Below are 19,926 nucleotides of genomic sequence, written 5' to 3'. Positions count from 1 at the left end.
TCATGCATGTTAAGCAACCCCGTGACGGTATTGATGATGTCATGTTTCTTCTATTGCAGTGTTGTTAACATTTGGTTTGCCATATTGAATGTACAGAATGAACCACCAAGCTATTCGAGTCGGTTCTTTGCGTTTCATTGTGCCTCAGCGTGACGAGACCAAAATAAACCAACCACCACTGTCGGTGTGAGTCGAACAAAATTCTTGAGTCCGTGCCAATTCTGCTCCCTTGACTGAAACCGGAGTTTGTTAATTTAACAACTTTTGGCCAGGCCACATTCAATCTCTTTCATACTGGAACAGCTGTATCTGTGTATAACAGAAGGGACGGACCTAACCTGACACTTCTTTGGTAGGCGCACAAAATGTCCTTGGCACGCACATAAAGTAGTAGTTAGTCGTTCTATTGGTGTCTGCTACTGCTCTGCCCATCTTAGTGTCTTGTGGGGTCGGTAATATCAAGAGTCGTGTCAACCCTCACTGTTACTCATGATAAGGAAATGCATTTCATCAACGACATTTGAAGCCTCAATTACTGCTCTTCTTTTAAAATGACAATCGCAATGTCACCCGCATTCCTCTTTCAAGGGTCGTGCGTACTTCCTCAGTTAATGAAACGTCGAATAACGTTAAGGTAGCATATTGCTTCGGCCTTTCTATTCATTGGAGCACGTAGGCCAGGCTATATGTAAACGTGAAATTGGCGACTTTTCCTCGTTTTTGCATGTGTCCAAATCTGCGCGTAAATCATACCTTGTGAAGTAGAGATCCTCGGCTAAATCGAGTCAAGAACGAATAGCCTTCTAGTCTAAATATTCGATAAGGTGTCACCCACCATGTTTTGGGCATTCACTTTTACTATTTTAGTGCAGTTGATATTGGGGTAGGGTCATTTTTTGCATTTAGTCATATTTCATTTTATTATGAGTTGGAACAATTTATTTCGTTATTATTACGCTTCAATCGATCAGTTTTGAACAGCCGCTTATTTTCTTTTGAGGAGCGAAAATGACCTTGCCTAAATTATTAATGTATGTTGATTCCGATGGATAGTTTATAATTTACCTCTGAATTGTATAAAAATGTCAAATAATATTTTTCATGAAATTGTTTACTGAAATTGTAATATAGGCTACATACTGTCGCTCATATAGAGAGGTTATAGGCTATACTGCATCGGATTTGACCATTCGATATTTAGTGGCCTACAGCTATTGTTAAACCATCAGAGTTCAATCGAAATAATTACTTGTAGGCTTATGTGTCATTTAAACGAAAGCATACCCCTTTATTATTCAAAACAGAATATACATTATTACAATTTAAACGTGATTAACACAGCATGTATTTGTTTTCATATTTGAAATTCTTAAATGTCTTGCAAACTATTACAATTACCTGGAAATCTATTATGACCTGTTCAGGTAGTTAATATTTCATATTTTATTTAGTTTTGGTGTAGGTAGGCACTTTCGTTACAATATTGACAGGAGCTTCGGGAAACAAAATTTTAGTCCTCCAGTAGGCCTACTGTATATGATCAATTCAGCTCTAGAGAACGGCTTGGTGTAAAATGTGAAGTCTCCCACGAAGGTCTGTACAGGTAAGGGTCTCTTCACCTACTCCAGGTTGGTTGAACGACTGCATATTTTGTGGTGCCGAAAGTTATAGAAAGACTTAATCCATGCTGACATTATAAAACGAAGATGAACGTGTGTAATGATTCGAGCTGGATATTTATAGTGCCCAAGCTGAAACACTGAGAGGCAGGCGATGGCGAATTCTCCATCATAAACTAATTTATTCCCCAACGTCCTGTTTGTCCGACTAAAATCTAAACGCCAGTCATAATTATCTGACAAGGACGTTAGTGTCTTTTGCTTCCCGGTCATTATGGGCAATGGTCATTATACAGATACAAGTCTGTTCGTCATTCAAATCAAAACTTGAACATAGCTTAAATAGTGTTTTGTACTCTCATGTTAAATCTATTATAATGTATTGTAAACTTTTTAAAATCCGATCTAGGCTATGGAAAGGAAAGGTGCACCTCAGTACTAATTGATTTCCTCAATGGCATAAAATATTTTTTTCACAAGTAGCATTAGCGCTGGGACCACTGAGTCCAATTGGCCGTAATGTTGTTTGCTAATGTCATTTTCAATTAGGCCTACATAAAATAGTTAACACTAGCAAAAATAAAATTCCATGGGCCCCTGGCTCATATGTGTCGGGTTCCAGTGTCATTAATGGAAATGGAAATTGTCCATTCTGTTGCAGGTTTTATGATGCTGATACCAAAACCAAAATATATAATTTGAAGGATGTTTTGTACACGAGTTCAGTCTGTAAACGTGTACATATAAGAGCATAAACAGCATACGTGTACATATAGAGCATTCTCGACTGGGCTAATCAAAATGGTTGCTTTATTCCATTTATTCCCCCGCCCCCCAGATCAAGGCCTGACAACAATATTCAAAATTGTAGTAGACAGCAGTACACAGAATCTACATAGTTGACGTATAATTATATTCATTGCGGTGGTAAGCATACAAGATAATTGGCTATGAACGGCCAACATATTGTAGGCCTTTAGAGGATTTTCAGTTGGATATTATTTTCAGCGTAAGTGCCATCCTGAAGCGTGGAGACTCGCTGTGTAGAGCGCTGCATAATTGCAGCTATTTAGTTTGGCGGTGGCGTGATATGGTGACCGTATTGTTATATCGGATCGGGGATTTATATTCCATAAAAATAATGGTTGGTTTGAAACCTGAGATATGACTGGACCTGACCTTACACCACTGGTATGACAAAAATATATATTTTTAGTGTTCTAATTGCACTGGATTGCGTTCGAACAGCATAAGAACAGCCCGCTGACTATATCAAATACATTGGCTCAGTTGCTATACTTTCTGTCTGGAATATTTATATATATATATATATAAAGGCGAATTAGTACTACATGGTATCTAAAATGACCCATATCTGCGCAAATATGTTTGATCAATTTATAGAAAAGTTAATGGCTTTCAGTAATTTCGATTTTTCTTAGTTGCAACTAGGCCCCTTGTTAAAGATATCATAAAAATTTAACTGTTGTTTAATCAGCTTGATATTATACAAAACATTTTAGAGAAATATAACCTTTTATTCAGGTAAAATGGTTCAAAATATGTTTTAAATGGTTAAAGACATGAGCTTTGATAATGTATGCATTTTTTATTTCTCTTAGCTATCTGGGTTTAGTAGGACCTGATAAGTATAATATCTAAGCATGGCACAGACAACTGTCCTGTAATAAGGACAATAGGTTTAAATTAAGCAGAATGAAGTACATGGTGATGGAAGGTTGAAACATGTCCTCATATTCAGACCCAGGGTCTCAGGAGGTTAAAGAAAAAACTCTTAGTTTTTAATAAAGTTTTTAATAATTTTCTAAAAAAACATGTCAGGATTATGGACACAGCTGCACGTCTTCATGCACCCTCTTGTTGACAGAATCTGCAAAATCTTTAAAGTTTTATTCAGAGTCCTTGGTTCTCGTTTGTGGACTCTTCTCTTCAGCTCACCCGTTTTTTCATGTATTTTTCTCATCTGATCATAGAATCTGCTTTTAATCAAAGTTCTACTGACATTTAGCTTACTCCAGGTACTGATATCTCTGTCTTGATAAAAGTCAAAGTTTCTTTCTAGCAAGTCTTCTAAATAGCCTGTTGGCATGGATTTTAATTGTAGTTTTGAAGTCTAATTGTAGTTTCGGAGATTTCGTCACCCTAAAATTCAATCAACCTGTGCAATTTTCCAACTGTGATCCATTAATTATTGTGCATGTGGTACAGTAATTAATAGATCACACTTAGGTCATCTTCAAGGCAGGTTTATCATAACTTCCGTTGACTTAAACTTCTTAATTATCACCCTATTAGTGGAGAAGGGTAATTTTAGTTGTCTAATCATCTATATCCATTGCCTAATTTATGAAGGTTAACAACTGTTATTCTAATTTCCTTTGTATTCTGTGACCTTCCTCATGTAGATTAATAACAAAGGAACCAGACTATGATCACAGAGTAGACAGCCCTTAAGCATTTGCCGTCACCTCTTTCTGTCCGTGTATCACACCAGTGGCAGGAAATTCACAAATGTATTCAACAAGCCTACATTCTTGTGTCAGACACAAACCTAATTCCTCAGCCTCCTTGTGAGGTGCATAACTTGTTCTCTGTAATGCGTTAGCTCACTCCGATCATTACCATCCCTGTCATGGGCAAGTGCAATTGCAAGTACCTTCGAGTGTGACAATGCAAAAATTAATTAATTAGCTGAGGGTGTAAAGCTGTCTGGTTGGTTTGGGAGTCGTCTTATATTCAAGCCCCAATGAAACAGGAAATCCTGCATGACCAGTAAAGAGTTCCTAATGATGCAGAGGAATTTGGAAAAAACTCAATGAGAAGATACTCCTTAGTTTGAAATTACATCCATGTGAACACAGAATTGGTTTAAAAATGCACTATGTAATCCAATAAAATTATAATAGATTTCAATCTATTTATAACCTACCTATGATTTTTTTTATTTTTCAATGATGTGAAGAATATCTACGTGGGTCCCTCACATTGGATGTCATGGCTGCCAAATATTCATCACACTCATGGACGGTTCACCTCTGAGGGTTGTCAAGAATTGTAACACACGTTTTTGATGAATAACTATTATTTGGATTAACACTGAGTTTTCCTTAAAACAGTTTTACCTGAAATAAAAGTTACATTTATCTGATATTTTAAATGTAAGCTCAAGTTGAATTTTTATAGGCTTTTGTCATCTTTGTCACAAGGGCCAAACATTGTAGAGTGCTCTGTATCTACACGTCAATATCTACTGTAGCAGATGTTCCTTCTGACCACAAAACCGGCACTCATGCCTTTGTCCAGCTAAATGTCACATTTGATAAGACAGCAACTCTCTCACTCTCACACGCATAGACTATGGATAAGAACAACTGATTTTTCACCTTGCCACCTCAGAGATTTAACCTGCAAATATTTTGGTTACTGGTGTGCTGCTTTAACCACTGGACTACCAGCCCCTGTCAGTGTCAAGCCTTACCAGTCTGAAGTTGTCCCTTTCACTTCTCTGCCAAGTCCTTGACCAAGTATGCTACTTGCAACGCCAGGAGTTGAGAGTTCGATTCCCTTGTGGAGCACGTCTGAAACTATATGTTCTAACTACTCCCCGTCTACTCTCTAACTACTCTAAGTGTATCTGTATAAGTGTCCGGTAATTGACGGTAACATAAAGATTTAATGGGCAGTGCATCACTATCTTTTGAAACCATGTCTTGTATCCTCAACAGGTATGTCTTTATGAAGTTTAACCATGGCAATGAATGTGCTGAATAAGACCAATGCATGCATCCCAATCTTCCTACCGTTCCATCTGTTAGTTTGCATCTACTTGCGGTGATCTCATACTCTCTTTTGACAGTACTAACCCCCCCCACACACACACACCCTAAACCACCCTGGTCTAGTTTAGCCGTTTTCGTTACTGAATTTGTTTAGAACGTGTGAAAACAAATGTGTTTGAGTTCACCCCTCCTCACATTGCTTTCAGTCAAAAAAAGGGAATAAAACAGCAATATTACTAGGGGACAGTAGAGGGTGATGACCTGTGATGTGATATACCAACCCACTCCCAAAGAAGAAGAGCTAGTAGGAACCAAACAGGAAATTGACACACCAAATCGCGCTAAACAAGTAACAACAATACAGGAAATCAAGTCATTACCAAAGTTGACCAATTACTGATAAAAGGTCATAGACTTCGGTCCCTAGACTTCGATTTGCTTCAACAAACAGTAACGGGAAGAGTTTAAAAGAAGAAATGACCCAATTTACCAGGAAATGGTGTGGTAATCCACATAACGACAAAGCATGTCCAGAACTTAATACTATTCCAGTCTCATTTGGTGAGGGAAGAGGAGGACGTGATAGGTCAGGTTGTAATTTAAATTCAGTCTTTTAAATGTTACATTCTTGGTAGGATTCTACACTGTGCCCCATTAACACAAAAGTCTCCATGAGACTCAACTGGATTCAAATTATGAATCAAATGGCAACCTGGGTTTGAGGTTAAATATATTTACCTTTTGTAGTAACATATTACTTACTTCATGTGGAAGGCTATGCTAAAGGTAAAGAGCAACAGCACAGCTAAAGATTGATCCTGAGTTTTCTGAAAGACATATAGTGCCAGATTGCCAGATCTATTTTCCAAGATTGGGCTACACCTTACACCACCACATGATTCTTACAAATACAACCCTGTTTCCAAATAAGTTGGGAATGCAAATAAAAACAGAATGTAATGATGTGCAAATCATTTATCCCTGTATTTAATTGAAAAACGTACAAAGACAACATATCAAATGCTAAAATTTAGAAATTGTGTTGTTTTTGGAAAATACATGTACTTTTTAAATTTGATGCCAGTAACTAATTTCAAAATAAGTTGGGACAGGGGCATTTTAATCATTGTGTTGCATCGCCTCTTCTTTTAACAATTCTCTGTAAGCGTTTGGGAACTGAGTAGACAGAGGAGACTGAGGAGAAAGTGGAATGTATTACCATTCTTGCTTATTATAGGATTTCAGCTGCTTAACAGTTCGGGGTCTCTTTTGTCATATTTTTTGTTTCATAATGCACCAAATGTTTTCAATGGGTGACAGGTCTGGAATGCATGCAGGCCAGTTTAGCACCCATACTCTTTTACTATGGAGCCATGCAGTCGTATTAAGTGCAGAATGTAGTTTGGTATTGTCTTGCTGAGATAAGCAAGGATTGTTCAGCATTAATGGTGCCTTCACAGATGTGCAAGTCACCAATGCTATTTGCACTAATGCACCCCCATACCATCACGGATGCTGGCTTTTGAACTGTGCACTGATAAGGAGCCGGATGGTCCCTCTCGTCTTTAGTCCAGCGGACAGTGGCATCCATGATTCCCAAAAATTATTTCACATTTTAATTTGTCAGACCACATGATAGTTTTCCACTTCGCCTCATTCCATCATAAACAAGATTGGGCCCAGAGAACGCGGCGGCGGTTCTGGATCTTGTTCATATCTGGTTTCTTCTTCCAACAGGTTTAGCTTTTTAACATTACTTCAAAGTGGGCATATATTTTTCAGGAATCAATAAAATGTCTCAGTTTCAACATTTGATATGTTGTGGTTCTACTATTTTCTATTGAATATAGGGTTTAAATGATTCGCACATCATTGCATTCTCTTTTTATTTACATTTTACTCAGCATCCCAACTTTTTTGGAAACAGGGTTATACTGTACATGTGTGACAACACACATACACAGAAACACAAGGGCAAAGTTCTAACTTAACGTAACTCTCCCACAGACTTTTAAAATGTCAGGTAACTTGCCTCAGAACACATTCTCATTTACAGGAACATACTGGCAGCTATTAGGGTTAATTGTCATGCTCAGGGAATCTTTCAGTTGCCAGTCAACTGCGCTAACCGCTGGGCTGACTGCTGCCCCAGTATGACATGCTAAACCAACAACATAGCCTTGTTTTGGGTTGCAATTCCCTGACAAAGTAAAAGACATTCATGACGTGCCTAAGCCTTGTCTTAACTCTAAACATGTGCTTTTAGGGTAGTGTCCTGTTCTGGGTATGCTTCTTCTTTGTCTGATCAATGGTCTCTGAAAATAACTTTTACTCCATGTTGTGCCCTAGCGACTTTCAAAATGGGTGAACCTTTTCCAGTGGTTGGTTTATTGTCTAGCATTCTGTTCTTACAGGATGTTATACTAATAGTGTTGCTGTCTATTTACACTGTTCTTTTACAAATAGCAAGAAGGCAATAATATTTTTCACAATTATGTGAAATGGAGATTACAACCACCGTAACATATATTTATTTCCAGCACTGACAAGTAGACGTTCAAATGATGTACATGTATTAAAGGCTTTATGATATTCTTCTGAGTTATAATCACAGGAGAAGTACCTGGCTAGGTTTTGCTGTGTTCTTCAGTTTGGGGACATTTACCACTTTACCTGATAATTTAGGTCTTAATTTGGAACTTCCTAAAACTGGTGAACACAGCTGAGTACTTTTAATTCGTACTTACACCTCTGGTTATGTTGGTTCCAAGGATCTGTTTTGACTACTTTCAAATTAGTATGGTGATTGTCATGACAGCTTTATGTAAATTCAGTGACCGTCTGTAAAATGTCACACGCACTATTCTTTTGGATAATTATTGATTAGTGGTCTCTTAATTTTTATGGAGCTGTATACCCCAACGAAAACTTGATTTTAATTACATTTAGGATGTAAGAAATTTGAAAGTTCTTCAAATAGTTACACAACATTTTATAAGGAATTTGAGAGTTATTTAAATTTGAATAGGAGCTAGGGGTCAATTGAATCGAACACAGATTTCAGTCTTCATGTTATTCATTTTCCATTGGTAAGATTTACTCACGGACTGTGTTTTTGAAGCTATAGAAATATATAGCATCAAGATCTATCAGATTGTATGGGGAGCATTGGTTAACTTCGATCTTGGGCCACTCAAGAACATTCACAGTCTTGACCTAAAGCCACTCCAGCATTGTCTTTGCTGTGTGCTTTTGGGTTGTTGTCAGAGAGTCTTTTTCCTAATACGCTTTGTATTCAGGAAGGGATTCCATCTAGACATTTTACCATAATGTCCTGCAGAGATTTTTGTCCTTTCGGCATGTTCTCTGATCACTGCTGAGAAAACTGAAGCTCTGTTAGAGTGGCCCAATGATGGAGCTCACTATGCTCCCGGGAACTTTCAATGTGTTATACATATTTTTATAACCTTATCTAGATCTATGTCTCAACACAATTATTTATCTGAGGTCTGTAGAGATTTCCTTGGACTTCATAGCTTGTTTTTCGCTCTGACTTGCACTGTAAAGTGTGGGAAATTATATAGACATACAGTGGGGAGAACAAGTATTTGATACACTGCCGATATTGCAGGTTTTCCCACTTACAAAGCATGTAAAAGTCTTTAATTTGTATCATATGTACTCTTCAACTGTGAATGACGGAATCTAAAAAATAAATCCAGAAATTCACATTGTATGATTTTTAAGTAACTAATTTTATTGCATGACATAAGTATTTGATATTTAATATTTGGTACAGAAACCTTTGTTTGCAATTACAGAGATCATATGTTTCCTGTAGTTCTTCACCAGGTTTGCACACACTGCAGCAGGGATTTTGGCCCACTCCTCCATACAGACCTTCTCCAGATCCTTTAAGTTTCGGCGTTGTCGCTGGGCAATACGGAAATTCAGCTCCCTCCAAAGATTTTCTATTGGGTTCAGGTCTGGTGACTGGCTAGGCCACTCCAGGACCTTGAGATGCTTCTTACGGAGCCACTCCTTAGTTGCCCTGGCTGTGTGTTTTGGGTTGTAGTCATGCTCGCAGACCCAGCCACCACCCATCTTCAATGCTTTTACTGAGAGAAGGATGTTGTTGGCCAAGACCTCGGGATATATGGCCCCATCCATCCTCCCCGCAATACGGTGCAGTCGTCCTGTCCCCTTTGCAGAAAAGCATCCCCAAAGAATTATGTTTCCACCTCCATGCTTCACAGTTGGGATGGTGTTCTTGGGGTTGTACTCATCCTTCTTCTTCCTCCAAACATGGGGAGTGGAGTTTAGACCAAAAAGCTCTATTTTTGTCTCATCAGACCACATGACCTTCTCCCATTCCTCCTCTGGATCATCCAGATGGTCATTGGCAAACTTCAGACGGGCCTGGACATGCACTGGCTTGAGCAGGGGGACCTTGCGTGCGCTGCAGGATTTTAATCCATGACGGCGTAGTGTGTTACTAATGGTTTTCTTTGAGAATGTGGTTCCAGCTCTCTTCAGGTCATTGACCAGGTCCTGCTGTGTAGTTCTGGGCTGATCCCTCACCTTCCTCATGATCATTGATGCCCCACGAGGTGAGATCTTGCATGGAGCCCCAGACCGAGGGAGATTGACCGTCATCTTGAACTTTTTTCCATTTTCTAATAATTGCGCCAACAGTTGTTGCCTTCTCACCAAGCTGCTTGCCTATTGTCCTGTAGCCCATCCCAGCCTTGTGCAGGTCTACAATTTTATCCCTGATGTCCTTACACAGCTCTCTGGTCTTGGCCATTGTGGAGAGGTTGGAGTCTGTTTGATTGAGTGTGTGGACAGGTGTCTTTTATACTGGTAACGAGTTCAAACAGGTGCAGTTAATACAGGTAATGAGTGGAGAACAGGAGGGCTTCTTAAAGAAAAACTAACAGGTCTGTGAGAGCCGGAATTCTTACAGGTTGGTAGGTGATCAAATACTTATGTCATGCAATAAAATGCAAATTAATTATTTAAAAATCATACAATGTGATATTCTGGATTTTTGTTTTATTTTCCGTCTCTCACAGTTGAAGTGTACATATGATAACAATTACAGACCTCTACATGCTTTGTAAGTAGGAAAACCTGTAAAATCGGCAGTGTATCAAATACTTGTTCTCCCCACTGTACACTACCTTTCAAAAGTTTGGGGTCACTTAGAAATGTTCTTGTTATCCATGAAAACATACATTAAATATAGTCATTGACAAGGTTAGAAATTATTTTTTTTAATTGAAATATACATTGTATTCTTCTAACTTTGCTTTCATAATTTATTCTTCCATTTGCAACAATTACAGCCTTGCAGACCTTTGGCAATCAAGTTGTCAATATGTTTTTGAGATTTCACCCAATGCTTCTTGAAGCACCTCCAATACTTTGGATTGGCTTGATGTACACTTCTTACACACTATACAGTATGGTCAAGCTGCTCCCCCAATAGGGTTGAAATGTGGTGACTGTGCTGGCCTGCTGACTACTTCTTCCCTAAATAGTTGCATAGTTTGGAGGTGGGCTTTGGGTCATTATCCTGTTGTAGGAAGACATTGGCTCCAATCAAGCATCACCCACAGGGTATGGTGTGGTGTTGCAGAATGGATAGCTTTCCTCAAGATGTCTTTTTTCCCCTGTACAAATCTCTGATTTCACCACCACCAAAGCACCCCCAGACCATCACAGTACCTCTACCATGCTTGATAGGTGGCATCAAGGACTCTTCCAGCATCTTTTCATTTTGTCTGAATTCCACAAATGTTCTTCTTTGTGATTTGAACACCTCAAACTTAGATTAATCTGTCCATGACACTTTTTTCCAATCTTTCTCTGTCCAGTGTCCGTGATCATTTACCTGTTTTAATCCTTTCTTTTTATTAGCCAGTTTGAGCTATGGCATTTCCTTTGTAACTCATCCCGGAGTCGCCTCTTCTCTGTTGACATTGAGACTGTTTTTTGAGGGTATGATTTAATGAAGCTGCCAGTTGAGGACCTGTGAGGCATCTGTTTCTCAAACTACAAACTAATGTGTTTGTCCTCTTGCTCAGTTGTGCACTAGGGCCTCAAATTCCTCTTTATATTCTGGTTAGAGTCAGTTTGTGCTGTTCCTTGAAGGGAGTAGTACACACCAGTTTCTTGGCAATTTCTTGCCTTCATTTCTCACAACAATAATAGACTGACAAATGGAAGAAACTTTGTTTCTGGCCTTTTTGAGCCTGTAATCAAAAGCACAATTGCTGAGGCTCCAGATACTAAACTAGTCTAAAGAAGTCCAATTTTATTGCTTCTTTAATCAGCACAATAGCTTTCAGCTGTGCTAACATTATTTCAAAAGGGATTTATAATGATCAATTAGCTTTTTAACATGATAAACTTGGATAAGCAAACATAACATGCCATTGGATTGTTGCTGATTATAGGCCTCTGTACGCCTTGGTAGATATTTCAATACAAATCATCCGTTTCCAGCTACAATAGTCACTTACAACAACGTCTACACTGTATTTCTGATCAGTTTGATGATATTTTAATAGACAAATTTCTAAGTGACCCCAAACTTTGGAACGGTAGTGTATACACGTAAGATTTTTTTTCATTTGTCATTATGGGATGTGTAGCTTGATGAGAAAAATATACCATTTTGTCATTTAGAAATGTAGTCCATAAAACAAAAAACAATTGGAGGAAGTAAAGGGGTCTAAATACTTTCTGAAGGCACTATATTTTTACGTTTTCCATCACACTGAATAAATTATACCTTATTCATAGTTCAAGGAAATCTACCAAAATTAAAGTGTGCGAAATCAACATGTGTTTGGGGTCATTGATTCTGTAGTTAGATACCCTTTCGAACAAGTTTCAGCTTCCTAGCAGAGGCAACCTGTTTTTTGTCCAAAATAACCAGCTACTGAGAAACTTTCATAATGGGTTGACCATAAAATGGGTCGTGCGACCAGCCAGACATATGACATCAGATCCACAACCATATGCTACAGTAGATCATGAGGCTCTTTCCTGCTCCAGCGTTCTCACTTTGATGCCAAATCGAAAACGTGTCTCTGAATACTGTTGAAAACCTATTGTTTGAATTGAAAAGAGCAGTCTGTTTTTTTACGTTTTTCAAGAATTGGAAAGACTCTCTGTGAAATGGTGTACGTTTTTTCCGGTCTCACCGAAAAATGTTGGAAATGTTTCAGTGCCGTTATCCTCGCAATGGGATGGCGCACAAAGTAGGCCTAATTGAAATGGACGCCAATAATTTCGACACTGCATTTCCGAGTTGAGAAATTTTTATTTTGGTTGATTGCATTGCTTCAATGTAGGCCTACTATATGTCACTAGTAGGATAGTGTCTGTATCGCTCAGTACCTGTGTTGTTTGAACAGGCTGTGGTGTTCATCGGTATCAAGTGCCAATCGTTTTAAAGGTGACTATAGGTTGTAGTTCTGTTTTCACTTTACAGAATAAGAAGTGTGCGGGCACGGGAGTATTGTAAATAAAGTTCGTAACCGTTGCTATGGCAGGTTTTAATTAATCCCAGCCTAAAGAGAACATGCACTTGTTTACTGTTATATCAGTCATTTAATGGCAGTGCCTTTGAAAGCAGTTAGAGGCATTTATGAAACCGCGCAATTGCCAACCTCGCATACTAAAATGGTTTAACACTATTTTTTTTTTTTAAATGCATTCTGGAGGACATAAAGTACATTTGGAATGAACCGGCCATCGGACTACATTAATATTTCACGACTAGCGGTCACAGACCGCCAAAGTTTGCTCACGCAAATTAACAAGCTCAATAGCAGTAATTATGTACCTTAGATTGAGTCTTCTTTTTAACACATTGTGGCGATGATGACACTGTAAGTTGTTGTTTATTGGTTTCTTGTCGATGATTGCGATGAAGATCATTGACTACTAGTTAAGCTGCTTGTCGACAGGACTAACAGTTTATTTATTGAAGTTTGTTCCTTACACTGTTCCCACACGTGTAACAGTCGCTAAACTTAGTGGACAATACTGTTGATGCTGGAGGTGTTTCCTCTGATAATAGTTTGCGGTGGTTGTCGACGTGGTTTTAATGGTTAAATATACTACCTAATGATAAATGTATTGCCACAAGAGGAGGTGATAATATTTGAGATTGCATTATTCTGAGCAACAAATGTAGCCGGAAGTTATGAAAATGATGTATAAATGAATCACATGTTCCTTAACATTGTTTCTGAGGGTATTGCAAAACTGGTTTAAGTTGTGTTTATTCCTATTAAAAGCAATCATTAAGTAGCCTATGATAATATTTTTTATAACCGAGTGCATAGCTGTAGTCTAAGTATACCGTATTTTAAATAAGACCAATAAGACCAACTTCTTGCACAGTTCTTTGAGACTTAAAATTAAGCCCAACGTATTTTCGCCGTAGTTATTGAGGATGCGTGCAAGTTTGTCTTTAGCCTAAAAGCATAAAAATATAATTTATTTTTATAATCAATCAATTATTCAGGTATGGTGATGAACCTTATTTTTGTACGTCACTGGCAGATATGTTACGGTTACATTTTTTGTCTGCCTGCTTTTTCAGCATGCAAGGTGACTGTCTTCAGCTACACCTTGTCTCTGTTTTCTACTCAGCTGTCAAAATCACTTACTGAGTGTTTGAAAGGAATGGACAGAATTTAGAAATGGAGCACAATATTGTCAATGAACAATAGGAGGTTCAGAGTAGTGTTTGGATGGTTTTGGTTTGTTCTTGTGCGGTAGCTGAATATGGTGACCGTAACGTGCACAGGTTGTATCGCCTGCAGTCACCTCATTCAATAGTATATATAACGATTGACAGTAACACATATACAAATATTTGATAATTGCATTTTATTTTTAACAAGGGAAATATATCAGACCCTTTCCCTGCAGGATATAGTGGTGCTTTAGAGGTAGCCGATACTGCAAAAAGATGCTTTGACGTCTAGTTAGCAAGCAATTTGGAGAAGAAAAAAAACGTTTTTGGAACGAATGAGGCGTGTTTTCCAATTGATGTCGGGATGTATATATTTTACATATATTGCAAGGGTTGCGTTTGTAAGTTTTTAGGAAACATTCATAATGAGGAAAGGTTATCTTCATACACTAGATTTTAGGAAATATATTGGAGTCAAGCCAAATGGCTCTGGAGCCAAAATGTAAAGCCTATATTAACATCAATGTCTGCACTCATCTTTGCCAAGAGCTCACAGGCACAATGAGAAATGACAAGAACTTTGCAAAGATTTGAGGTTGATTAATTGGCATATTTGTGTTTTATCAATACATTCAGTAGTTTGAACAATCTTGGATGGAACATTTATTGTGAATAGGCCTAATGTATTGTAGCAAAACTGAAGAGTGCAAGGAAACACGCATGTCTCGGACTTTCTTTGCACTTAATGCCTTATCATTCTCACGTTGTGTGAACGGTTGAAGTAGATAGTCTAATGGTCTTAACATCCACTCAGATATGTTACCTTGTTTTTACCATACATTAACTTTAAATACCTGGTGAATCTTATTCATTTTTGGTGAAGGATTATAAATATGTTTGTCTCTATAGTCTATATAGGTCCACGCGAAAAACGTATTACGTAGACTTCATTATTTTCCTCGAAATGCATTCCAATGCATCATACACCAGATATTAGTGGCTTTGTCTATACCAGTTTTTCGTTTGAATAGGTGTTATGAAGTCATTTGGATATATCGATTTTTTTTCCCAGCACCACTGCACATTATCCACCCAACCACAACACGCATTGCCTATCCAGCAAACAACTCTTACAGATTGCAGTTACGCATCGTTAAAATCATTGCCCTTAAAAGATCTGTGCCCAAACTTACCATTCAGTTATCCTAAATTCGGGCAAGAGAAAGCCGTTCCTTTTCTTATAGAGAACCGTAACGTGCGTTATGAGACACCAAAAGTGAGCTGCAAGTTTGACAGTAAGGCTTAAGGTACAGTAGCTCCAGTGCGCAACTACAGCATGTGCCACCAGGCTGAGGCTTTGCACCTCCGGGGGCAACCGCGCGTGGCCAGGACGCCGTTTGCACGAGCAGACAGACTAACCATATTGAGAATCTTGTCCTGGTATACATAAGCACTATTACGCGTTTATAGAAGGCAATACTCTCTCCATAAGTTTAACATTAACGTTTTATATTTGGTATGCATATTTTACATTAAAACACAGCGGTCACATTCCCTGTCGACTGTATTTATTTGTGAAATAGAAGGTGCTCATTAAAAGTGTTGTCTGTGCGCCTTGTGGGTGTGTTTGTTTGTTTGTGAAAGAGGCAGCCTTGAACTTGAGCATTTGCTAAGGGAGTGACAAGGCTTGTCTGGTCTGCAGGCATTCAGAACAGCCTTCAGGGAGGGCCAGACTTCACTTTAAACTTGGCCTTGACCTTCAGGGTCTAGACTGACCCCTATGTAAAGACGACTGTCTGGGGGTTGTGTGGTGTGTATTTGTGTGTTTGTCTCTACTGAGTAAGGGGAGGAGGAGGCTGTTTTTGCTGGAAAGTTGGAGAGTATGCCAATATAATTTCAACGTGAAGTAGAAATAATGAACGTTGTTAGAGGATATTAATATAGCGTAGTTATATTGTCTCAACTTTTCCATCCATTGATTTCAACATCGTCCATATCTGTGGCACTATGAGTCTGTTACATGTGTAATCAATTGGAATATCAGATGTGTAACTGCACAGTTTAGAAACAATTTAGATTTCATTATGCCCATCGACCTGAGATAGCAATTCACGAAGCAGATTGAAATTGGGTTTAGTGAAACAAGGATTGTCATTGGGTTTCGTGAAACAATAAAACCAGGCCTAGTTCAAAATGGCTGAGTTAGAGCGGGAAAGAAGTATACACGGCTATATTTCAGATAAAACATCACTTACATAGGTATTCGATCAGTCATTCAACGCATAATTTGTAAACATGGGATAACTTTGAGAAAGACCTCACATGTTCTTGTTCATTGTCTTTTGTTTCTCCAAATATAAAACAAAATCTTACCATGCAAGTTTGACTCGTTTGTTATATAATGCGCCTTTGCATTATCTGTTTACTTTTTGCTTACTGTTGAGTAATGAAAATACGCATTTTAGTAGAATACCTTTACAGCTAAACCCAGAAATTGTAATTACACGTTAAATATGACCCTGAAGTGCCTCAAACCCCAACAAATTGCCTTTGAACTACAGACGTATTTGAGAAGTCTTAACCACAAATAACATCTATAAATGTATTTCTAACTTTCTTTGCTAATATTTTTAGCCATGAACGTTGAACATTATATTCTGAAAGCGCACATAAATTACTCTTAAATGTCCAAAGCACAGTTATTTTATAAATAAACTTTTTGAAAATGTGTTATATTGGCCTGCATGTTATGATTTTTAATACTTTTATGACAACGATAAACTTTTTTCATGCATTTGGCAAGGACTATTACAAGTCTTTAAATGTGACCATAACCATTGGGAAATATTTAGTATTTTACATTGTCTAATTAAAGCTGAACCAAAAAAGGAAAAAGTCGTAACATAATATGTTCGGTTGTGTGGTAAAAGATAAATTAGTTATTTTGTAGTGAATGTTTATTTTAAATCACTATTTCCCGACGTTACGCTTAACGGATTGTATTCAGTCGTCAACAATATTTTATTTTATTTTATTAAGTAGCTTATATTAAAACTAGGCTTTTACTTTTACTTTACGTATTTTGAAGGTGCATAATTTCCTGATTTGGCTGCGATTTAAGTAGATGTCATGTTAGTTAAATGGTCCCTTTGCCGTTTTTGTTGGACTTAATCTAACTTCTGCATTAATTTAACTTTAAGAGTTATTGATTTTTAAGATACTTTTTTTTATTTTATTTTTTTAGGGGGCTATAACTGTTATTTTGGATCCTTTGGAAAAGCGTAAGCATATTTGGCGAGGTTTATCCAGTCTTCACGTCTATAATACAGTTAATGTCCCAAATGCGTTGATCCTTATCATGTTTTAAAGTAAATTACATTAAGATTGAAACGTAATGCTATTTTACGGAAATCTGTCTAAGGAAACTGCAGGAAACATAACATATGTTTAATCGAAAATTGCACAAAAAAAGCTGAAACGCATCTCGTGTCATTTTTCCAAAGCAATAAAAAAGATATCTTTGACTGACATTCCGGATAAGGGTTCGTTTAATTTATCACGTGGTAAGCGTTGCATCCAATGGAGACGTGCCATTCCATGTCTTGCGTCAATGCAGCAGTGAATGTAACCGGGTGTCCTACAGTGGACTTGGGTCTTTGTAACAGAATTTTCCGTCCGAATGGTGAGCGTGATATGACCACCTCCTTAGTCCTGAATCCTCGCTGGGCGGACACGGTTATGTTTGTGTATGAAAACAACTTGGATGAGCTGAATAAGAACATGGAGGGTCTGGTTGGTAGTGGCAATTTCGCAGCCAACCAGTGCAGGAATCTAATGGCCCATTCCGCTCTCGGGGGTCACCCATCTAGCTTGGTGCACAGCTCCGGCTACTCCTCTGTGGATGTATCGGGCTCAAGCTCCGGAGAACTAGGCAAACAGTGCACACCATGCCCCGCGGTCCCTCAGGGCTCCTCCACAGCTCCTTTACCCTACGGGTATTTTGGCAACGGTTATTATCCCTGCAGAATGGGGCGGGGTTCGCTGAAGTCATGCACACAGCCCAGCGCACTCAGCTACTCTGCGGAAAAATACATGGACACCCCGGTCACGTCTGAAGAGTACCCGAGCCGGGCAAAAGAATTTGCTTTTTACCACGGTTACCCGAGCCCCTATCAGTCCATGGCGAGCTACTTGGATGTGTCGGTCGTGCAGACTCTCGGGGCAGGAGAGCCCCGTCATGATACGCTGCTACCGATGGACAGCTATCAGCCGTGGGCGCTTACGAATGGCTGGGGCGGCCAGATGTACTGCTCCAAGGACCAGAGTCAAGCTGGACAACTTTGGAAATCTGCGTTGGCAGGTAAAAACGCTTGTCTTACGCGGCCTCATCGCATTTGTAATTGGAAACATTGGTTGGGTTGGATATATTAGTTAATTGAAATCCGTTATTGTTTTAATGCTTTAATGCGGAATGTAAGTACCCTTGGTTTGGTGCATTCACCACAAGCCATTACACACAAGCCATTCACAACGCAACACCACGATCTTGAATCGGCTTTTCTTTAGATTATAGTATTTGAATATGCATCTTGGTATAGGCACACAAGTTCATATTACAGCGACCATTTTGGTTGTTGTCATATTAATCGTTCTCGGAGATTATAAATAGGCCTACATCATCATAGTGTTAATGCGTCAACGTGTAGTCAGATAGTCACTGTCGTTTCTCATAAAACAGCGTGAGGTTTTCCTTGTGCTGAGAAGGACTGAGTTATATTCGGATTAAATACACGTTCTCCAGAATTCAGTTTCTCTTTGTTGTCCGTTACAGATGTAGTGGCCCACCAACACGACGGCAACTCCTTTCGTCGCGGTAGAAAGAAAAGGATACCGTACACCAAGGTGCAACTAAAGGAACTGGAAAAAGAGTACGCTGCCAACAAATTCATCACGAAAGACAAGAGAAGAAAGATTTCAGCAGTGACCAACTTGTCGGAAAGGCAGATCACGATCTGGTTTCAAAACAGGAGAGTTAAAGAGAAGAAGTTTGTAGCTAAAGTCAAGACTAGTGCGCCGTAGCCCGCTCGGCGCTGGACGATTTGGACAAGGGACATTGATTTTTTTTGGCGTGTGAACGAAAGAGGACAGAAAACATCCACGTGGTCATTTTTGGATTGGGATTCTGTATGCTATTTTGCCTGCGCAATTTCATCGTGAATTCATCTGGTTAAATAAGAACTTAAAAACCAAGCTCTCTAAAGACAATGTTTTAGGGTTCTGTACATACAGTTGCCTGCTTTATTCGTAACACAAAAGTCTGTCTGTTTAACTCGTGCTATACACGTATTTTACAATATATTTACCTGTTAGGTATGTCAATGTTGTTACTGCAGTAGAATAGGAAACGTATTATGCAATCATATTCCCAATCTATACTGTTTATAATGCTTGTAAAACAGTACTTATAAAAATATAGCGCAATGCTTAATAAATTGTTTAATCCCCGTAAATTGTATACATTTTATTTTAATGTATGGAATATATGTATTATATACTGAGCCTATGTGTTTTCTTCCAGAATCCCTTGATTGAAAATATATTAAAAAGGGATAGCTGAGACCAGGTCCCTGGTACACTGTTGGTGGAGAGTTGCCCTCCTGTATATTTTTACTCAAATCCCAGTTATAATTTACCTCATTATTGTTATCAATAGAATCGACTGAAGTAGATCAAGGGATTATGAGATTAAATAGTTGGGAGTGATAACCCTATACGTTAGATCTTTAAC

The 19,926-nt window shown here is 38.5% G+C and overlaps 1 protein-coding gene across 1 annotated transcript; it reads left to right on the top strand.

Moving 5' to 3' along the window:
• Window positions 1–17,816: 17,816 nt before the first annotated feature.
• Window positions 17,817–19,628, top strand: hoxb13a (homeobox B13a). Its single transcript, XM_010874653.4, has 2 exons — window positions 17,817–18,498; window positions 18,970–19,628. Exons 1-2 carry the CDS (start codon window positions 17,832–17,834, stop codon window positions 19,215–19,217), a joined length of 915 nt encoding a protein of 304 aa, XP_010872955.1. The 5' UTR covers window positions 17,817–17,831; the 3' UTR covers window positions 19,218–19,628.
• The last annotated feature ends 298 nt before the right edge of the window (window positions 19,629–19,926 follow it).

Source organism: Esox lucius, chromosome 11 (genome assembly GCF_011004845.1).
Source record: "Esox lucius isolate fEsoLuc1 chromosome 11, fEsoLuc1.pri, whole genome shotgun sequence".
Taxonomy (NCBI): domain Eukaryota; kingdom Metazoa; phylum Chordata; class Actinopteri; order Esociformes; family Esocidae; genus Esox; species Esox lucius.
The sequence above is the reverse complement of the archived record's forward strand: the minus strand, read 5'-3'. Positions and strand labels throughout refer to the sequence as shown.

Coding starts and splice junctions, on each gene's coding strand:
- hoxb13a (XM_010874653.4), top strand. CDS start 17,832: ATGACCACCTCCTTAGTCCTGAATCCTCGCTGGGCGGACACGGTTATG. Junction 18,499..18,969: donor TTGGAAATCTGCGTTGGCAG/GTAAAAACGCTT, acceptor TGTCCGTTACAG/ATGTAGTGGCCCACCAACAC.